Consider the following 23,767-nt stretch of genomic DNA (forward strand, 5'->3'; position numbering starts at 1 on the left):
ACTGTTTCAAAGAAATCAACCAGGTTTAAGAGGCAGGATCTGCCCTTAACAAAGCCGAACTGGGTAGGATCCAGTGTCTGTAGGTCCCCAATATCTTTATTTATGAGGTCCATGATGATCCTTTCCATAGCTTTGCAGACCAAGCTAGTCAAGCTTATGGGGCAATAGTTTCCAGGATCCGTTGAGGCACCACCTTTATGGAGAGGGACCACTGTTGCTGTATGCCACCCTTTGGGCACATATCCTGTAGTAAGGCTGAGATTGAACAGTAGTTTTATGTTTGGGTTTAGCTCTTCTTGGAGTTCATGTAGGATGCAGCCCGGGACACCGTCTGGTCCCATTGATGCTGTGTTTTTTGCTTTGGAGAGGGCGGCTCTTATCTGAGCATCTGAGATGTCAGGGGGGCAGCACTCTGCTGGGATAGATATTTGCCCTTTTGGTGGGGAGGGGGGGAGAAGTTTGCGCTGAACCTGTCAGCTAGGATGTTGTCAATGTCTGTGGGTTCGGGTGCCATAGTGAGTTACATGTTCCACATGGTGTGGTGCAGGTGTTGATCTTATCCTCTTGACCTGCTAGTCCAGTCTTTGCTGGAGGGTGCACATGTCCACATTGGGTGATATATAGGTAACACTCACAGGTCTGAGTGTTTGGAGTTTAGAGGGGAGAGTTATCTGTGTACATGAGGCAGTTGCAACAGAGTCTCAGAATGGACAAGTGCACCAGGTTAATGGGTGAAAGCACAGAAAACTGCCCTTCAAACATGCCAGGAAGGGTGGATATAACTAGTAAGTACTGGGGCTACATCTGTGATGAACGAGTACTGCTGATGGCTCCCAGGTGTGCCACACTTCTTGATACAATAACCTGGTGAAGTGCCAAGCCATAGTGCTAGTTGAAGTGCAAGACAGAAAGAACTAGCATGATATAAGGGTGGAACAGAAGGCAGACTGTCTGCCACCTGTAATACTTTACCGCAGTTGTGCAATTATCAACAGTGTTGGCCATCTATAGTGCATGTGGTAACTGCATAACACTATAGTAAACATAACTAGATAGACAGGAGTTCTAATCACAATACTGGCAAGTATATGAATCATGTACTGTCTAGCTTATACCATTTTTGACTTGTGCACCAGCCTTCACACTTCCCTCGCCCCAATTTAGTAGTCCAGTTTGTGTCGTCCACCTTAGAAGTACCTTTGTACATGGTGGAAATGTATCAGCTCTGTGGCATGCATGATATCTGCATAGCACTATAGTAACAATAACTAGATAGGCAGGAGTTCTAATCACTCTACTGGCAACTGTTTGGATTTGTTTGTGTGAGAATCATGTAGTGTGTGGGTTACACATTTTTTGACCTGTGTACTACCCTTTACATTTCCCCTCACTCCAATTTAGTAGTCCTGTTGATGTCATTCACCTTAGAAGTACCTTTGGACACGGTAGAAATGTATCAGCTCTGTGGTGCATCTGATAACTGCGTAGCACAATAGTAGGAATACCTAGATAGGCAGGATGTCTAATCCCAATGCTGACAACTGTGTGTGAGGATCATATCTTATAGGTTCATAGATTCATAGGTAGGTACTAGGCTATCTGCCCAAGGGCATTTATAAGCCTAGCCAGAGTGTGTCGGCTTTTGCCACCCCATTGATTAATTAACCGATCCTCTGTCAAGCAGAGCCAATGAAGTGATCCCAAGGGTGTATTTTCTGTTACCCATTCACTCGTCAAGGTTTCTTTTGAAGAGTGTTAGTGAGGGGCTCTGCCTGATGTAATTTGGAATTTTGTTTCAAAGCATAGGAAGTCTCTGTGACAGGAATCTATCCCTCCAGCATGTTCTATTTATTGTTGTGGTGAGGTTTAGCTCACTAGAGCGCGTGGCTCACAGTGACTTAGGTTTCTTTAGGTGGAGCATGTCCATCAATTCTGAGTTGGACATGGCTTTGTAAGTCAAGCAGAGATCACCTCTGAGTAAGCGATATGCCACTGAGTACAGCCAGAGTTTTTTCAGTTGGGCTGCATAGGACATATGTTTGAGGCCAGTAATCCACTTGGTGAGTTACTTTTGTGGTCTTTCTAGCTGTTGTAAGTGTCTTGTGAGGTACATCCCAAATGGGGCATTGTACTCTATGATGGGTCTAATGAGTGACGAATAGAGGGGCACTATAACTTCTTTATTTCTTGATGCAAATCCTTTAGTAATTTGAAGGATTTCCTAACTACTTTGGCAATATGATTGTCAAAGGAGAGATTACTATCTACCTGGGTCCCGAGAACTCTTATTACCTCTTCTGTATTAAGGGGGCTGCCACCTATGTGGTAATTCATGGGTGTTTTGTTTTTTCCAAATGGGATGACTATGCATTTGTTGGCATTTAGCTTGAGGCCATGACTTTGACACCAGGAGTCCGTCTCAGTAAGGCCCATTTGGAGGATGTCCGTGTCAGCCGGAGAGTCAATTATGGCTCCCAGTTTGCAGTCATTGGCGAACTTGGTTAGCCATAGTCCTCCTGTGTTTGCTTGTACTTCTGAGAAGTATATGCTGAACAGTAGGGGTCCCAGGAATGAGCCTTGCGGGACACCACTTGTGACTGATTTAGAGTCAGACCTGGAACCCACTATTCTTACCGTGTGAGTTCTGTCTGTAAGCCAGTTGGCAACCCATCTCGTGACATAGGGGTTTATGCTCAGGCTGGTGAGTTTTTCTGTAATACCCGAGCTGGGAATGGTATCAAAAGCATTAGCAAAGTCAAGGTAGGCTGTGTGAACCACCTTTTCCTCATCTATGGCCTTGATGACTGTCTCAAAGAAGTCAGCCAGGTTTAGTAGGCATGATCTGCACTTAACAAAGCCGAACTTTCTGGTCAAGTGTTTGGAGGTTCCCAATGTCTTTGTTAATGAGTTCCATGATGATGCGCTCTATAGCCTTGCAGACCAGGCTAGTCAGACTTATGGGGCAATAGTTACCAGGGTCAGTTGTGGCCCCTCCTTTGTGGAGAGAAATAATCATTGCTGTGTGCCATTCTATGGGCATGTAGCCTGTGGAGAGGCTGAGGTTGAACAGAGTGTTTAGGTGGGGGGTGGTAGTTAATTCTGTAGTTCATGCAAGGCGCAGCCTGGGACAACATCTGGTCCCATTCATGCTGTGTTTTTGGCTTTTGAAAGGGCTGTTTTCAGCTGTGCGTCTGTGATTTCTGGGGCACTACAATTTTTCGGTATTGTTGCGGGCCCTTTTGGAGTTGAGAGGGGGTGAAGTTTGTACTAAATCTATCTGCCAGGATGTTGACAATATCAGTAGGTTCAGTATATGTTGTGCTATTTTGTAGTAGTTCAGTGCATATCTGCGAGTTGCCACTTAGATTCTTAACATAGCTAAAGAAGGCTTTGTGGTTATCTTCTGAATCCTTCGCTATTTTTTCTTTCGAAGTTAGCCTTGGATGATTTCATGAGGGACCTTAGTTTCTTACTGATACTGATCAGGGATGTCTTTCCTTCTTGCGATTTGCTTTTTTTCTGAACTAGTGTGGCTTATACCGTTTTTATGTGTATACCATACACAATTGGTGACTACCTCCGCTGCCATTACTTCATAAAGTGTGGTAACAGCATTTGCCTCACGTGCAGCAGGTTAAACTATTGTACAGTCCTCTGTACATATGTATCTGGAACATACATATGTTTGTAACCTATAAGTGGTCGGAAGTGATCTGTGTGCCTTAACAATGCCCATGTATGTGATATCGTAGCCAAATAGGCAAGAGTGAGTGTACTGACACATATAGCAGCATGAGGCATCATACCTGACTGAAACATCATGTTGGTACGTCTGCCACCCTCACAGATGGCCAGCCTTGTAGGTGCAATACACGAGTCCAGATGCTTGGTTTTACAAGTGAACTGTTTCTGTTATGGGTCACATTAAAGGCTGGAATTGGTGTGGACTAACATATTGTGGTACTAATTAGCATGTAACAGGAGCACCTTGCATCTTAACAGGGGTGTGTATACAATTTATATCCACTGTATACCACTAATGTGTCACACATGTCCCTACCTTAGACCATTTGTCCAGCCCATTTTGCTGGCCTCTGTCCAGCCATCTTGAGACTGACAAGTTGTGAGGTATGCTACAGGAATGTCGAATTCACATCAGATAGGCCCCAGTGGTCACCACTGTGATGCAATGCTGTTAACCCCAGCACAAATGAACATTCACAAACAGCAATATAACTATTACAAAAACAATATAGCTATCACTGATGGTTGTGTGCATGGTAAATTGCATGTGCTTCACATGCCTTGGGTATTGCCAGGAAACAACAGAACAATGTCATACTCACCAGCTTCAGGCTGCTGTCCCATATGCAGACCAGGGGGTCTTAGGTAGTTGTGAGAGGGAGTTATTTAAAGCAGACTCACATGTGGCCTTGATACAGGATGGATGCAGCATGTCTGCACATTTACAATACTAACCACAATAATACAGACTGTCCTGTCCTCACCATAGATGTGCACCTCTGTGCATTAGAAAACCCCATCCACAATGCAGTCAGACCTGAAACATGGATGTAGATACAATACAGATACATGTATTTACGATAGATTAGTGTACTAATCCCCACTGGGCCCTTACCTGCATACTCCTCGTCCAGTGTGTGTGTGTGTGTGTGTGTGTGTGTGCGTGCGTGCGTGCGTGTGTGTGTGTGTGTGTGTGTGTGTGTGTGTGTGTGTGTGTGTGTGTGTGTGTGTGTGTGTGTGTGTGTGTGTTTATGTGCAACCCACCTCCACAATGCTTCCCTCAGCTTCATGGCTTGTGCATTGGGTGGGTGTCCCAAGTTTGGTGATGAGTTCCTTGGTGGGTGTCAGTGGGGGCTGGATGGCTAGGCCCCCATCTGTGGCTAGCCGGTCCCTTGCTACACCAGCAGCCCATTGACAGGCATGTCAGATGAGGTCTGTGGCCCGATGCTGCTCATGCTTATAAGTTCTGCTGTACAGGCTGGCATCATTTTCCCTATGGACCACACTGTTCCACAGGGCTGTCCTCTCTGGCACATTTTCTGCTGTCCGTCCAAATAACAGGACATAATGTCCAACCACATATTGGGTGATGATGTCAGTTTCCCCAACAGAGAATGCTGGTAAGTGAGCTAACAAACATAATGTCCAACCACATACTGGGTGATGATGTCAGTTTCCCCAACAGACAATGCTGGTAGGCTAGCCCTCTGCATGCTACCTGGAAGACAAACAGGAAAATGATCACAGGACCTCATACGGTTGTCAAATTGCACATCAACAGTGGATATTACTTGCAAATAATCCACACTACACCATAACTCTCCAAGCTATCATCGATATAGCAGCTTGCATTATACTCCTGTCCCTGAGTTATCTTATTTCCCCCTATGTTGGACAATTGATTGCATAATCATCTATTCTCCATTCATTTCTGTGTAGGGGGTTGACAGTGGGCATCTTCCATGTGGATGGTATGTGGATGGTGGCAGGTCTGTGTTTTACTGTGGTGTGTGATGGAGCTGTGAGCACATGCCTGAGTTCATGTAGGAGGCAGACAGTGATGTTATTATGCCCCAGTGGAGATTTGCAGTTGTCACTATCAATAGGCAATATATACATGCTCAACATTGCTGAGGGGAGAAGTGCGGTTGATGTGCATATCCTCCTGTACAACTGGGGTGGACAGAGGTGGCAATGTTCCCACCTAACCTGTGTGATGCATGTTGCCTACATCCATGGCATGTGTGTATGAGGTGTTTATTACCCCAGTATAGGGTGAATTGTGTTGTTTCCTCTGAGACTTACAACATATGTGGAGACACAGTTGCAATTGTCCTTGGTGGTATGGATATGTCTAATTTGTAGTCGTAGTCATCCTTACAGGAAATCATCTGTGAACTTACATGCTTGCTCAGATATAGGTGGACTTGCTTTCAAGTTGTTGCCTGCACCTATGTGTCCCTGTACAGCCAATGTAGCAAACTATTATGTGGTTTGTGTATTGCTGCTGTCCACCAAAGTGGATTAATCTACCTTGGTGGAGGCTGGTTATACAGGTCAGGTACTGCTGAGTCCATATAGTTACAGTGGATATAAAGGGTGCACACCCTTGTTACAATGCCTGGTATTTGTGCAGTTGGAACATGAAACCACAATAACTCATTTCAAAACAATTTCCACTTGTAATGATACCTATAGCCTGTAGATTTCAATTGAAAACATAACAATCTGGTCTGTGAAAACATATGGAAATAATAATCAGTACAATAAGCCAGTTGAATGAGTGTGCACACCCTTAAACTGATATGTTGTGTATGCACCTCTTGAGATGGTTACAGCATTCATTCATCTTGGTTTGGACTCTAACATCATAGCACATCTTCACTTGGCAATAGTTGCTCACACTCCTAGAAACACCTTTGATTGTATTTCAATGGAAATGTACAGGGTAGGGGGTCACATTCAAGATGAAAAACATTACAAAATGATCTTCTGTGGTCTGATTGTCACACAAACCTGGCATTCTAACAGGGGTGTGTACACTTGTGATATCCATTGAATGTAGGTGTTGATATAGCTGGTGGTGGCAGGCATGGATAGAGGGTCATAACACAGTTGGACACTTCTCTGATTAATTCCTGATAATCATGCCTACTCTTGTACCCATATCAGTGTCAGAGCAATGCAACAACCAGTAGCTGTACACATTTATGTCTGTTGTATGCACTGACACTGATATTGCACACATGTGCAACATGCACAACATATGTACCTGACTGCTTGAAACCCATGTGATTAGTTTTGTGCCTTCCAGTTGAACATATGCATACATACATGTGCTCAGGGGATACCTGGTATACATTTCTGTTCTATGTTAGTATGGCACACTGTATTTACACTCTTGCTGCTCAATTATACTTCTCAACCTGTTATAGCAGTACATCTGGACAATGGCACACATAAATGGGTGACAAAACGGACATCATTATTGATACTGTATTAATATAGCTGTACCATACATTAGTATGTTGATTGCACAGTAGGCTTTGACATCACTGTGATAACCTGGAAGATGTCCAGCAGTCATAAGTAGGCTATTATGTTACAATGTCATTGCTCACAGACCTGCCAATGGTTTGGCTGACATAACACAGGTATATATGTATTTCACTACAGATATCAGTCACAAATGTGCTTATTGTCCAGCAGAACACTGTACAGTTGAATGTTATTAATTCGATATATCACATGCAGTTCAACACAGATGTCTACAACAGTACTTTACTATGCAGATGCCCTATATAGGTCTTTTAGCTTTACAAGACAAACATGTCATACTCATATTCTCACGTAACATGGATATGGACAACATCCTATTAACTGGCCTAACAGTGGCACAGTCACAACTGGTTGACAACACCCCCACGGTTGTCATATATGAGATGTCCTATCCCAGGTGCCTCAGGCTCCTGAGCTGTGATCCCATCTCACAACCTTTCAGAGCATCACATCTGGACAATGCCTAAAATGATGGGGGGATAAATAGGGACAGACCTTAAATATACCTGTTACAAATATAGGAAGTTCATAGAATGATACATTTAGCATTACAGTGAATATTTTTGAGGATGTGGAGTCTTAAACTCAAGTGTTTGTCATTACCTGATGATTTCAATCCTCAGCTATTTGCCAGAAAAGTACAGATTTCAGGAGGAACATACAAAAAACTATGATGGTAAAATGTGGACATTTTGTGAGATCTGTACAGTTGAGAGGTTTGTCTGCAATTTCTCTAACTGCAGACAGGGCCAGATGCTATGACCATAGCAGTTGTTCAGCAGGAAATTACTACAGCAAGTCTTGTTGGGACATATATTCCTCCAAATCATATTTCCCATTATTACCATTATTATAGCTTTACCAGAAAGGCTCATCCAGACTCTGCTACACTTTGCTGTGAAGGAAAAGAAGGTTGGTTGCTGTTTTTTTTGTATTTCTGTATTGCCTTTCTATTTTTGAATACTGTAGTTTTGTTTTTACCCTTTGTGTTTGCTTGCATTCTGTTTAACAGCATATTAAAATATGTTAATCTGACCATATATCTCATTGAGTAATCATTCAGTCCATTCAATCTTACCTTTAAGCATAGAGGAGGAAGCTACTACAAGATAGTCATCCAAAGCAAATTTTGAGAAAAAAGACAATCATAAGGCCTTCTTTAGCTAAGAAACCTGGGAGGAAACTCCCAGATATGCTCAGAACAAATGATGTGAAGACATTGCCAACATACTGGCTGACAGGTTCAGTGCAAACCCCAAAGGAGAGATATCTATAACCCCAAACAAATGCCCAAGTGAGAACTGCTCTCTGGGACCTGATGGTGTCCCCGGCTGTGTGCTCCAATTAAACCCACAGCTAGGACAGCTGTTTAATCATAGTCTTACCTCTGGACTGCAACTGTGGTCCCACTCGGTGCCTCCTGCAAAGCCATGGAGATCATAATGGACCTCATAAATAAAGACATAGGGAATTTCTAAACTTGTCACCAAAGCCAAGGGAAAGGCAGTCCATACAGCCTACCTCGATCTGACGAAGGCCTTTGATACAATACTCCTATCATTGAAAAAATGTTAACCCATACATCACAAGATGGGTGCAAACTGGCTGAGTGACAGAACCCACAGGGTCAGAGTTGCTGGCCAGACTCAAAGCCTGTCACAAGTGGTGTACCACAGGGCTCAGTCCTGACAAAGTTTGCAGATGACTGCATGGCCTAAAGTTAAATGCCAAAAATGCATAGTCATACCCTTCGGGGGACCCAGGCTGATAGTAGTCTGTCATTCGACACCCATGTAGCTAAAGTAGTTAGGAAGACCTTATCATGAAGGGATTCTCATCTAGATCAAGGGAATGTATCTGACCGAGGCCACAAAGTTCCTCACCAAAAGGATAAAGGGTCTCAAACACTGAAAGAACTCCAGCTCTATTCATGACCTTTGCCTGGCCATGTCAAACCCAGATTTGATGAATATGCTTCACCTCAAAAGCTGGAGGATAGATTCATCACCCAAAGACTCCCTATGCTGTGGAATAAAATCGGTATATGTGAGAGCACCTCGCTGGCCTTGTTCAAGAGAAATCTTGACCAATGGATGGGAGATGGATTACCTCAGTGTCACTGCTCAACAGAGGCACAGCAAAATAATGGGTATAGTTCCCCATACTAAAGGGGTGCTTGTAAATGCCCTCGGGCAGATAGCCTAGTATGAACCTATGAACCTATGAACCTATTACAGACCAAGTACTACATTCTACATTCTACATATACATGCTTACATGTTCCACTTAAATTTTTCTTTCTTCTCTTTTCCAATTTATGTTTTATTTGTTTTCTCTCTCACACTCTCTTTCTCTCTTTCCGTGCACTACAGGGATAGAGCTGGTTTGAATAGGTGGCAGCATGGCTTTTGTAGGTGATGCTCATGACCAGGTGATGGCCTGTGCATCTATTGGTGTTCCCCACTTGCTAATTGCATGCAGAGCAGCTGTGTAATTCTTCCAATAGCCAATGTCATGTAAACACACTCATATAAATGAGTACTCCATGTGGGCATTGGCCCTTTCACTTACCTGTGAGGAAGACATCCTGGAGTTGTGTGAGCTACTACCTCTTACAACAAGACTTGTGGAGACAAGCCAACTAAATGGTGGAGAAAGTTCAAGACTTAGGGGCAGAATGTGAGTATTGCTGTTATATGTTTGGAATACTCTACTTTAACAGGGTTTGTCTGCACATGCTACTTCTGCATGAGTTTCAGTCTGACAAAGTTCTGTCTCTGCATAGCTCTCAACTTTAGGGCCATCCACATAATGGCCACACGTTAGCCTGTTATGTTTGGACTGTTCCCCAGACAGGTGTTGTCCTTGGTATATCAGTAGCATAGTTTGGTGATTGCATTTTGTAAATGGTAACATCCATTTGTTTTTCTGACATTATATCCCTCAGAAAAGATATTTTACAACAAACCCTGTAACACCAGCAACTTTATCAGTATATAACAGAAATATTTCAAGTATGGCCATGTATTTGGGCTTCTGTCCACCAATTATGTCAGGCTATGTCCAGATGTCATACAGTAGGTTGATAGATATACTGGTCTATCATTATTTAGTGCTGTCATTCTTGCTGAGGGGAAAGGCTGGGAAACATGTTGAAGTCTGTACATTCAAGAGGTTTGTGTATAGAGAATGCTCTTAGATGCCCCTGTAACATATTTTATGTGGGAGACAGTAACACGTTTTAAAACTAGGCTGGTAGAACATCTGAGACATATTACTGATAAGAAAGATAACAGTTCTATAGTTGTATATTTGAATAAATCTCACCGTGGGGACAGTAGTGGGTTCCAAGATACTGTTTTTGAAAAAAGTATGTTCCTCAATTTGATAAAATATTCATAAAAGGACAATTGTTATGTACAGACTCAATGTATTAATATTAACTGTGATACTTTATCCCGTAGGAGGTTAAATGGGGAGTGTAATTGAAGGTTGTGTATTTAATTATGTAATTAGGTGTTAATTGCTTCTTGTGATTAAGGCATGTAATTCTGGTAATGTTTTACTCCTTGAAGGCTTTGACCAAGATATCAGAGTATAATAAACATGTGTGAATTACTGGCTCATTGTATTTCTCTTTGCTATGTTCAGACATTTTATTTGTTTTGCTAAGAGGTTGTTGTATGTCTGGCCATTGTGTATGGCCTATCATGATTTTGTAGCAGTGTATCATTCACTTATTTATTTGGACTGGGGGGGGCAGATGTGAGTGTCACGGCTGCTTTTGTATCCAACTGTGCATGCTGCTCCAGTTGTGAGTGGTCTATCAGCAGCATATGTTTGTATGGGCATTTTGTGACATGTATGCATAAATATATATATATATATATATATACACACACACACATATATCTATCTATATATATATATATATATATATATATATATATATATATATATATATATATATATATATGTGTGTGTGTGTGTGTGTATGTATGCATATATGTATATATATATATATATATATATATATATATATATATATATATATATATATATATATATATATATATATATGTGTGTGTGTGTGTGTGTGTGTATGTATATACACATATATATATATATATATATATATATATATATATATATATACACACACACACACACACACACACACACACACACACACACACACACTCACACACCTCAGTATTTGTTGGTAATATATCTCTATATTGTTGTACACATATATGGATCTCCCTACATATCTCTCTCTCTCTCTCTCTCTATGTATGTTTCTATTCAGATATATATATTTATAGATACCAGTCCTTCCTAATTGCACAGTGTCTTTTCCCTATTGTAAACTGGCTGTAAAGAAGGGTTGTTGTATCTTTCGGCTTTTCTGTTTGAGAAAACATCCTAAACCCTACAGCTGAGGTATCTTACTGGTAAATTGCATTAACTATGGTGGGCAGGGTTCGAGGTTCAAGACCTGCAAGGGCTGTTTTTTTTTATTGCTAGGCAGAACAAGGACTGTTGGATACAGAGTGATTAAGGCAGTTTTGAGCAGCTTTAAGCATGTTTGCATGGGATTGTGCAACGGTAAGCAGTGCTAATGTATGGTTAAATGAATAGGCGTTTACACCACGTAGGCTTCGCTTACCACTGTGCAAATCTGCTTAGCATTTACATTTAAGCATATCTCAGCCCTGGTAATCAGTGATCACATTCCAGTCTGATAAAATAGCAGGGTAATGACATATTTTATGTGTATTTAATTTCCTGTACATAACATGCTTCTAAGTGCTGTCATTACAGTAACAAGGGTGTGAGTATACTGTATGGGACACCTGGGTATACCTGGGTAGTACCACAATCTTTTCTCTTTGTATTTATTTCATACATGGGTAGTATCCCAGGTTATATGCAATCACACTTGCATGTTACACCAGCTACAGTGCACTGGTTGTCAAAAATAGTTTAACACATATTGTATCATTATATTAGTACTTTTAGCAGTGCTTTTACAAGTAAAACTAGATTGGAGATTGTAGTACTAGAACCATACACCCCTGCATGCAAAGCTGTGACTCTGTGTACTGACTATCTTGTTCTTGGTGTTTGAGCTGTATGTTTTTATGTATCTCCTATTGGATATTGATCTGATATGTTGGACATGTCATTGAGGACTGCTGCCAAGTAGTAATGGCATACCTATCAGTTTCAGACATCTATTTTTCAAAGCATTCATCCTAATGTATAACCTGTTGGCTATCTACTTTCTGTCTGTCCTCTGTACAGATGTGCAGATGTTAGGTATTGCTACTACCATACCACTATGCAGGTGCCCACATTGTATTGTGCTGTGGGCCTGGACACTGCTGCTAGTTCCAACATATGGGACATTCCTTAATGTGGGCCTTGCCCCTTTTCTTGCCTGTGTGAGGGACATTACAGAGGTGGTGGCCTACATATTCACATACAGTAGGTGGCAATACATCACAGGACAGGACATGTGGAGATAGCCAAACAACATGGGACACATATCTCCAGATTTGTGAACAGATTCTATGTCATCAGTGCTGTTATACACATGGTGGATTGATAGATTGACAGGGTTTGTGTGAACATGTATTTAGTGAGTGACTTCATGACTGACAGTGATATGTGTCTGACATACCTCTCCACTGGCATGCTGTCCACAGACTGGCCACTTGTCTCCCTGTTATGTTTTGTTTGTTCCCCAGACAGCTGGTGTCTTGGTAAATCAGTCTTGGACTCTGGGGAATGCAGTCAGTAAATACTCACGTCTATTGGTATTACCAACGTCATATTCCTCATAAAGGATGTTACAACAAACCCAATAACATCTGCAACTGTCTCAGTGTATGATAGCAGTATGTCCGATCTACCCCTGTGTCTGTGCCTCTGTCCCCAAATTATGTCAGTCTTTGTCCAGATGTCAATGAGGCACAGACATATTTATTATTTCTTGAATTCATTCCTGCTACCATCACAGTGATGTAGTAGACCCACAGACATGTTAGGGAAGAGGCCTTAGATATGAGTCCTGAGCCTGTACATTCTGAGGTGAACTGTACATGTGAGAGGCCTATATATGTCTGGCCATTGTTAACAGATTGTCATGATTGTGTACACATGAATGTGTACATGTTATTTGGACTGTGTATGGAGTGGGGTGGATGTAAGTGTTATGGCTCCTTCTTTATCTGTCTGTGTATGCTGCTCCAGTTTCTGCTGATCTATTGGCTGTGTGTGTTTGTAGGGGCAGACTGAAATATGTCCTGTACCAAGGTCAGGATTCAGATTACACTGACAATTGGGACTCTATATGTAGGGCTAGTGTGTGAGTGGCAAACAATGATGTATTTGTTCACACAGTCCATATACTCTACTCTTCACTTGACTTACCGGCATGTGACTGTGACTATGGTGATGTTGGTTGTGGGTATGCACTTTCACACTGGTGTATGTTTGTCACTGCTGTTACAGTCCTGTAGTGCCTGATATATTTGCAAATACATGTGTAATTACCCATAGCAGATGTTACTTGTGCTATTTCAGTAAATATATGTTAGAGCACACAGGAGGGTGTTACTACAGCAACTGTGTTAGCGTATCGATGCCAGTACTTCAGATACATCTCCATTTTCATGGCTTCCACTCACCACTTTGTCAGCCTTGGTCCAGATTCTTTGCAGAATGGGGTTCTGAGCATACCTGCCAACTGGCTGGATTGTTTCAGGATGTCCAGGTTTATTGCTCATATTTCTGATCTGTTTTACAGATTATCAGTTCTCTGGTAAATCACTGTAATGATATGACTGTTGTCAGAAAATGAGGACATACATTTCATTTATCTACCTCACATCCATCAGAATATGTATGCTGAAGCAAACTGTGTCATTCTGTCAAGAAGAGTACAGGGGGACAATGACCTCTTCCTTCCTGGATGCTAGTGTGTTAGCACTGAGATGTGCCACATAGAAGGACTTTTGTGACCAGAGTGGCAATGTGGTGGTCAGGAGACACTGCTGCCAACCTGTGAACCCAGATCTCTTATAACGCCTTCTTTGTTCAGGGGACTACCATTAATGTGGTAAATCATGGGAACGGTTTTCCACAAAGGGGATGACAACACATTTTCTGACATTGAGCTTAAGGCCATGGCTCTGACACCAGTCATTGGTCTCAGTGGGGCCTTTCAGTAGGATGCCAACATCACTTGGGTAGGCTAATAATAGCTCCCAACTTGCAATTATCTGCAAGCTTTGTCAGCCAGAGCCCCTTCATGTTGGCATGGACTTCAGAGAAGTTGATACCAAACATAAGAGGACCCAGGACAGAACCCTGTGGGACTCCAGTTATGACTGCTCAGCAGTCTGACTTGGAGTCAGCTACTTCCACACTATGAGTCCTATATGTGACCCAGTTTGCAACCCACCTAGTGATATAGGGGCTGATGCCTAGCTTAGTGAGTTTTTGCATGACTCCTGAGTGGGGAATGTTATCAAAAGCTTTGGCCAGATCAAGGTAGGCTGTATGTGCCACCTTGCCTTCATCCACAGCTCAGGTGACTGATGGCAAGAAGATGACCAGGTTGATTGAGCAGGTATGACCTACCCTTCACAAAAGTAAACTGTGTGAGATCCAGAGTCTGCAAATTCCCATAACCCTGTTTATTAGGTGCATGATGATGCATGCCAAAGCTTTGCATAACAGACTTGTCAGGCAGTTGCGGCGGTATTTCCCAGGGTCTGTAGTCACACCTCGTTTGTGGAGAGGGGTGACTGTAACAGTGCACAAATCAGTAGGGGCTTCGCTTGAACAGGGCACACAGGTGAGGTGCCAGGTCACTCTGTAGTTCATGTAGAACACAGCCATGGATACTGTCAGACCCCATAGAAGCTGTATTCTTGGCCTTGGACAGTGGTGTTTTAACCTGTGCAGCAGTAATACTGGGTGCCTGGTAGTGTACTGGTATTGTGAATGGTCCTTTGAGGGGCGAGAGAAGGATAAAGTTTGCACTAAATATGTCAGCCAGTATATTGGCAATATTTGTTGGCTCAGTCTAGGAGGCACCATTGTCTAGTAGCTCAGAACAAATCTTGGTATTGCCATGGAGATTCTTTACATAACTGTATGAGGCCTTGTGGTTGTCTTTACTATGCGCTCCAATTCTGTTTTCACAGCTAACTATGTAGTAGTTGATGAGGGATCTCAGCTTTTAATTGAGGCTGGTAAGAGGTTTTTTCCAGTCTTGGAATTTCACTTTATTCCATATCAATTCACTCCTTCTGTTGTACAGTTTTTTTATGGCCGGGGGCCACCAGATTGGCTTCCTTTTTTCAGATGTGAGGGTCCCGGTTCTATTAGGTATGGCAGTATACATGCATTTGTGTACATGTTCATAGTGCATTGTTGTTTGATTCAGCAGTCATGCAACTAGTCTCCAATTGCATGGCTGCTGTGAGGTTAGCCACCTCTGTTGTTATGAGGCCATAGGTAGATTTGGAAAGGCTTTTCATGGTGGTTACCTGTGGAGGGGGTGAGGGAGGGCTGTGGATTTCCAAAGGTGATTAATTTGTGTTAAGATATAACGAGAGAGGAGTTGACTATTGGTGTTGCGCAACAGTCACCCATATTAGCAAGGACCAGGTCGATGTGATGGGCATGTGCATTGGTACATGAGAAGCTTTCCCAGGTAATGGTGGAGTAGTTAAAGTCAACCAGTATGAGAGTGTTAGGTTAGACACTAATATTCTCCAGGGTGTTTAGGGACTTGGAGTGTGAGTCATGGGACATGTTTGGGGACTTATAGCAGGCTACAACCTGAACCACTGTCTTACTCAATGTTAGCTACACCTGCAGGATCTGTAATGCATAATGTTGTTCTACCACTCTGGAGGTGTGTGCATCCTTAATGAATATGGAAATACCACCACCTTTGGCGCTTCAGTCCAAGTTCTGCAGCCAACAGTTGTGGAATGAGTTATAGGCTGGTAGTGCAGGGGTGCTTCCTGCTGCCTTTAACCAGGTCTCTTTTACAGCACATATATCATTGTTCCCCATTTTAAGGAATACTTCCAGTGAGTGCATTTTCAGATTTAGACTTCTAGTGTGCAGCAGCATGACCCTCAGATTGCATGTGTTTGTAGCTGTCATATATTTCAGTATATTTATGTATGTGTATATATATATATATATATATATATATATATATATATATATATATATATATATAAAATACTGACTTTCAAAATCCCTAAACTCAAAATACTGAGACCAAAATCTCTAAAGCTCAAAATACTGAACAGCTATGTATGGGGCGACATTTCTTTTTGGGAACAGATTACCTTTTTTTTTAAGGTGAGAGTGGTATACTGGGGAAGGATAGTAGGTATATTTTGGGAGGTAGGTTAGGTAGGAAGACAGTATACAGGGGTAGTATATGACACATGTGAGGGGTAAACACCTTGGATGGGGAGGGGTGTTTGGTAATCGGAAGCCCATGAGTCCCCAAATGGATACAGTGGGACTGAGGTCCCCACCCATGGGCAGTCACCACTGCACCTTCACGGTCCTGAAGGTGGCTGTGCTGGGGGCTGAGCAGAAGGGGCAGGCTGACTTTCTAATTGCACCATGTGGCCCTCAAGCTGGCATAGCAAATCTCCCAATTCCTTGCAGAGCTCACTACACACCAGACGCCGGACCTGGCTTTAGGTGACAGGATCCTGTCTATGCCCTTACCTGGGGGGGACGAGACCCATCCCCTGAGATGGTTCCTTCTGAAGGTAGTGCAGGATCAGCAGATGCAGAGGTCCCGGGGTGAGTCCCAGGCATGCTGGGGCCCGGTGCCACAGCCAGATGAGGCAGGAGAGGCAGATCCTCTGGGATTGGCCTTCCCAGATGTGCTATGGTGTTGCAGTTTGAGAACATATGTTGGTTAGTAATGGTAAACACATTGCAGGATTAGTTATAACAGCATGCATGAGTATTTCCATTAACCCAAAACAACACTTTTGGAACATTTGCATGGCAAACTGAACACATGCATATATGGAACCACAGTGGGCATTACACCAGTATGCAGGTTACATTGATAGCAACAGGCCACCGATGATGGTATTTGAACAGGGAACATTAACTGGAATACATTTCAACATTTGTAGAACAATAGGACACATGTTCCAACAGTAGGTTTGGTGGAAAACATACCCATTCATTTATGTGCTTAGATTACTGGTGAAGATAAGGTGGGGGAGAGAGAGATGTCAAGTAACAAATGTAGATTCTTGCAGTGCTCACAGCTTTAATGATCATTGCTCTAATCATTACTCTACAAGTATTATTACAACAACTTATGGCATTGGGTTGGGCAGTGGTATGTTTGTACACAGTGTATAATTACAGCCTTCTTATCGCTACTTTGTGTGTGTGTGTGTGTGTGTGTGTGTGTGTGTGTGTGTGTGTGTGTGTGTGTGTGTGTGTGTGTGTGTGTGTGTGTGTGTGTGTGTGTGTGTGTGTGTGTGTGTGTGTGTGTGTGTGTATGTGTGTGCGTGTGTGTGTGTGTGTGCGTGTGTGCGTGTGTGCGTGTGTGTGTGTGTGTGTGCTACTGCTATACTCTGCCTTGATTTCTATCGGTCACCCTGTTTGTTGGTAGCAGGGACCAGTAGCTGTGACAGCATGACACTTTTGAACATTTCTTGGGGGAGACAGCTTGGTGTATGTACTTATCTTGCTGTCACGTGCAGCCTTGCGGTTGGACTGAGGGTGTTGGACACAGTATTACAACAGGCTTCTTTTAGCTACTTTATACCTTCTCTTACCTGGAAGACCTGTGGAGGGAATTTTTGTTGACACTACCTGACTGTTTGTACACATATTCACAATATTCTAGTTGAAATTATGCATACAGCTTACTACCATTCCTGGGATTTGGACCGTGGCTGTTTCTGCTAAAAATACAATAAGTTTGTGTTTCATCAGAACAAGCTATTGAGAAACAGCTTGTTTTCCTTGAATGTTTTCTGTCTAATTCTTTCTTGGTTGTACAATCTGACCTTGTAATTACAACATTCTTTTATATACATTCCTATACATACCTTTTGACATAGCATAATGTGGAAAACAGTAGTTAACTCAACATTACTATTCTGATATCAGATCTTGGTGCATGAAACATTCAAGTCATACAATGCCAGAGTAAACACAACCAGTCTGAGGTTTTCATTTTTAGTAACAAGTACTTACACTTTTATTGATATATAACCTGTGTGTCACTATTACTCTCCTACTGGCTTCTTCAGACATTAAAACCCATACCAATTTGTAAATACTACAAGGTGACATTCTACTACTTTTTATTTATTTGCCCTACATAATACCAGCTAGATTTTTACTGACCAGCCTCGCGACACAGCCTTAGCAGCCTTTTGGCATGGGCTTCCAAGTGCACAGCCCTCTCATCTGCAGCTGGACAGAGGATAAGAAAAAATATTCATGCATACCTATCCATCACATACACAGGCTGGACTTTGGAGAACACTTATTTTGACTAATACTTAAACACAGCTGGAGCATTCCTCGCCCGGGCATCTTGGACCCACTGATCCAAAAGTTCCCTCTTCCTCCGATTCAAGTCAGCAACGTGATGCCGGACCTTCTCATCAGTCTGAGGGATGCCAGTGGCAGTGGTGAGATCTTTGGCAAGTTGGTCCCAGGCCTCCACTTTGTATTGGGAGCCCTGGTACTGGTCTTGCAGCAGTCGCCCTTCATGGTCTTTAATGAGGAGTCTGATTATGACCTTAGACTGCTGAATGCCCCAGCACTGTGCCTGAAAGCGCACACCTTCACCTACACCAGCCATAGTGCCTACAGTGAGGAGCTACACCTGGTTATGAATTGTATTCCCACCTATATGGTTTAAATAGGGCTAATTTCCTGCGTTTTACTGTGATTGGACAGTTTTGAAACTGCTGAGCTAAGCACCAGGCAAACCCGCTTAGCAAAGATAACCATTGCTTAAAAGGGTTGATGCTAAGCCCTGCTTACCTGTATGCAAACCCACTTAGCTATGCTAAATCCTGCTTAAACTTGAAATTTCACTGATACCTCACATTTGGGGCTGCTACACTACCCTGGTTAACATATACAGATAATAATATTCACTACCTATTTATGAAAAATGCATTTTAGTTGTGTTTCACATATGGACTGCTGTGGGGCTTAAACCATGACCGGCTGTATGTTAGGTGAACACTCTAACCACTACACTACCCCAGTTTCACTTATTGCATTGTGTATATTTCTATTTAGTTTCTTTTGATGTTTGAACTCTGCTATGCATAGCTGCACGATGGGCACACCTGCTCAGTTACAGTTAAACTGTATTGATTTAATAAAAAAAAAGATTTTGAGGATTTAAATTAAATTTAACTTTTTCTCACATTAGAAGTATGCCTGCCATAATGAGGAAACAAGAACACAACACTACGGACAGTTTTAGCACTTTAAAAGTGCATGGGATAACGGGTTTTGTGTTAGCATGTATTTTGTGAGGTGTTTGGGAACTCCGGCATGTCGGTGTTGTGTCTACTGTTATTTTACTTCTTCACTTAACATTTGTTGACCGGGTAAGTCCGACTAGGACAGGAAGCCTATTTTCAGCAGATGTCTGGGGTGACATGCTCCAGATGCATGTCTGAGGCATGCATTCTGTGGATATACTGCACAGCTGTGCAGTATATCCACAGACAACTGTGTTTTTGCATTTAAATGTGCCGTAATGGCACTTTCTGAGTGACAGGAGCATGTTACATGTGCGGGCACTGCTGTAACACGCCCCCTGCACTCGTTTATGTATCGTGTCCATGTAAGTGTTACAGTAGAGCGCCTTCATGTGCTGCATGGACACGATCCATTCCATGCAAGAATAGCTTATTCTTGCATGGAACTTTACTGAATCCTGGGGTATATCTTGCATAATCATGCATCTGTTTTTCAGTTTTCCTTTGACATAAAAATAGTATAAACATTTTATTTGACTCATTTGTGAAGAAACTACAAGTTAATATGCATTTTGTAAAGAATAAACATAAGACATAATATTTTTTCATAATGCCTAAAAAGGAGAAAATTATTAAAAAGTTTATAAGTAGTGTATGATTTGATAACTCAGTTCGGGTCACATCTTGAAACTTGTTCCTTAAACCTGTAATGCAAAAAGAACAGATCCCTATGCATTCAAACAAAGAACTGCAACAATGTAAAGAAATTAGACTAAGATTCTCAGGTAGGATTCCTGGAATTTCAGTTGATTAAAGGAATTTCATTATTTTCAAAAAAGCTATAACTGGGTCTTTGTGTTATACAAGTACTGCATGCCTTATTTATATACTACATAAATATTTCATTGAAACTGAGAAATATGCAAGAGAGGAAGGAAGTATCTCAATCAAAGTGATAAAAATGAGACAAAGACAGAGATTTGGTCAGAATAACAGGAAAAGATACTCATTTTAATATTTATAAAATTATTTCTGTAATTCATAGTTCATTGAGATGGCATTGATTTTAGATGATAAAAGATGTAAAAGTTTCCTGAATAAAGATGTCTTCTGTATTCTAGGTTTGTGGGGATTGGTAAACAATGCTGGTATAACAATGCCACTTGGTTTTTCTGACTGGCTTTCAACAGAAGATTATAAAAGCATACTTGAGGTGAATCTTATTGGAGTAATTGATGTCACTCTGAGTGTTCTTCAGTTAATTAAAAAATCTCAAGGAAGAATTGTAAATATGTCCAGTATCTGTGGAAGACTATGCATATCTTCTGGAGGTTACTGCATTTCTAAATTTGGTGTGGAAGCTTTTACTGATATGCTTAGGTAAGTGCTTGGAAAAATCAGATTCACAGTTTATTGTTGCCCATTTATTATTGAAATGCACAAATAGTATGAAACATGGTGCGTTTTTAATCATTAGTCATTTAAATAACTATAGCATTTCAGTGTTTCAATACAAGTTATGCTTTTGATGTCCAATTCCTCTTTTACTCATCCTAATGCAGGCCAGTGAAACATTTGATTAGACATTGCAGATGTTTTTCAAAAAATGCTAGTTTTAATTTTGCACAGGCACTGAAGGAGAATAGATGTTTTATAGGAAAGGACAGTTTTCACTCACTACAAGCAACACATGGATTTAAATGAGGAAATGATATAGCCAGTTAGAATATATATGTTAAAGCATTACAAACGGTTTATTTTTTACAAATGATTTCATCTACATTGGTTCCCAGTTACATGAATAAATTGTAGCTATCAGCAGATGCAGCAAGTTTACCAGATATCCAGTTTGAGTAGTGTTAGCATGTGTGGTGGATATTCCACCTTCTACTGTGCATACTCAGTTGTTGGAGGTTGTGTAGAGTGACCAATCAGGTTCAAGGTGAGAAGGATCGACTGCTGCTCCAACTGTGAACCTTTGAGCTACCTATCCAATCTTAGCACAAAAAACTGCTGGGATGATAATCAATCCCTCTACCACCAGGGAAGATCTGAAAGAGGATCTAAGACCATCATGGCAAGCCTACATTGCATTTTAATGAAAGAAGGGCAGAAACTTGCAGCCTAATCAGCAGTAAAAAGGAAATTATTAAGTATAGTTGCTGAAGCAAAACTGTACATAATTTGGCTCCACCCCTGTTCACCATAGCTGTTCCCAGGACCTGCCTTCATCTACCATATTTTTTGGCCATCCAATGTAATGGATTGCAGTGAGGTCATAACATATCCAGTCGTCCATATGCAACCCAGCCAAAACCCTGTCTCTTCTTGCAGCAACAACCCCCCTCCCCCATATACCCCTGGCCTCCCCCACACATCAAACACAGTAGAGTGATTGTAAGTGCCATCAAGCATCCAAACCAGAAATCAAACTTGGGTCACCTAGGCTGTAATAGGTATATTAGCCCTCTGAACCACCAGTACAGAGAGCTGTACATTTTTGTGGGAGTATATGGAGATCTAGTTGAAGCCCTCAAAGCTGATGGGTGGCAGTGAATAGTTTATCATGTCATTAACAAACTGTGATTCTATAAAGGTTTGAATTTCATGATTTGTGACATTAACCATTTACTCTCTACTCAGCATTACTATTAAAAGCTTTCAGAAATGAAGAAAACTTAACTTGCTGTTATTTAATACAGCACTAATTTCAAACACTGGAAATAATTATACTCTCAGACTTCAAGATGTCTCTGTTTTGTGACAGAGTTTCTAAAATTATGTAGATTCCTGTGACCCAACCATGTCACTTGCTTTATTACCTTTCTCTTTCCCTGAGTTTTCATGTACCAATGAATTAAATGCAATATACACCACAAATCATTATACAATTGTATGTAATATGGGTGTGTTTGAAGATGGTATCACACACATGATATTAACTACCTGTTATAGTTATGCTAAATATACTTAACATAAATGCTATTGGAGTGATCCTACTCTCAGACCAGAGCAGTTTCATCAAGAGGCTTTTTGCTGTATTTTTTTTAATGCAATTTGTACAAAGTGGATCCACTTAAATTGTGCTGAAAGGATGTGTGCTGCTCTGCTTGTTTTCTTTTTTCAGTTTCCGCACTGTATCACAATTGCAGAGTTGCTATATATAAGTAAGAGGGTGTGTGTGTGTGTGTGTGTGTGTGTGTGTGTGTGTGTGTGTGTGTGTGTGTGTGTGTGTGTGTGTGTGTGTATGTGTGTGTGCGTGCATGCGTGGGGGGCAAAGATGTCAACTGAAAAATGTTTTCTTTCCACTGTTCAAGCAGAGCCAGATCATGGTCAAATAGGGCCTTAGGCAGGGTAATGGACTAGGCCCTCTAAGCCATACAAATATCCAATTATTTGTGTTTCTCTCCTTAATTACCATAATATCCTGTTCAAGCACATCAATGTGCATACTATTTTATTCTGTACTTTTGCAATGACTGCAGAGATTTGGATTTAATTTCAAACTTTTATTTCAAATTTTAAAGAAAAAACACTAACAGCTATTTGCTAAGCAAGATACACTCACACTGAAAACAGACAGCCTGAGCAAGAGTAAACTTCTTTTCCCTTGAAACTCATGTGTATAGAAAATGCATCTGGCAACCCATTAAACTGAAAATGGCTTACTGGGATTGATAGTCAAAGGAGATATGGTAGAGTACTAATTAGCAGCTATGTGAATAATTCAAAAGACAAATGTGTAATGTATTTGCCAGCAGTCTGGGACAGTCCATTGGAAGCCATTATTCCTTATCATGAGTAGCCCAGGAGTACTATCTCATGAAGTGACATTCAGAGTCACATAGAAGACAAACAAAGACTGAGACAGAATGTAACTAAGCACTACAAGAAGCAGATCATTAACAGTTCATAGCTTTACTCATATGCACTGCCAGACAAACTATTCAAGCCCAAACACAATGCATTTCACGCCCATATGTCTGCAAAAGGTGAGCTAGATTAAATATGTATACATTGTTAAAATAAAATATTAACATTAAACTTGTAAGATTCATACTGTCCAGTTTATTCACATACAATAATTGCACTTTCAGCAGTAAAGAAAACAAGGAAACCAAGGATCATACACAAAGAACACTGCTCAT

The 23,767-nt window shown here is 41.4% G+C and overlaps 1 protein-coding gene across 1 annotated transcript in view; it reads left to right on the forward strand.

The window, feature by feature from the left end:
- Window positions 1-23,767, forward strand: part of LOC122805435 (retinol dehydrogenase 16-like) — a 415,973-nt gene that overhangs the window by 179,043 nt on the left and 213,163 nt on the right. Inside the window, exon 3 of the mRNA XM_044075574.1 lies at window positions 20,741-20,999. Coding sequence (XP_043931509.1) covers window positions 20,741-20,999 — 259 coding nt within the window. The remainder of the gene's footprint in view (window positions 1-20,740; window positions 21,000-23,767) is intronic.

Source organism: Protopterus annectens, chromosome 6.part1 (genome assembly GCF_019279795.1).
Source record: "Protopterus annectens isolate FY-2018-M chromosome 6.part1, PAN1.0, whole genome shotgun sequence".
Taxonomy (NCBI): domain Eukaryota; kingdom Metazoa; phylum Chordata; order Ceratodontiformes; family Protopteridae; genus Protopterus; species Protopterus annectens.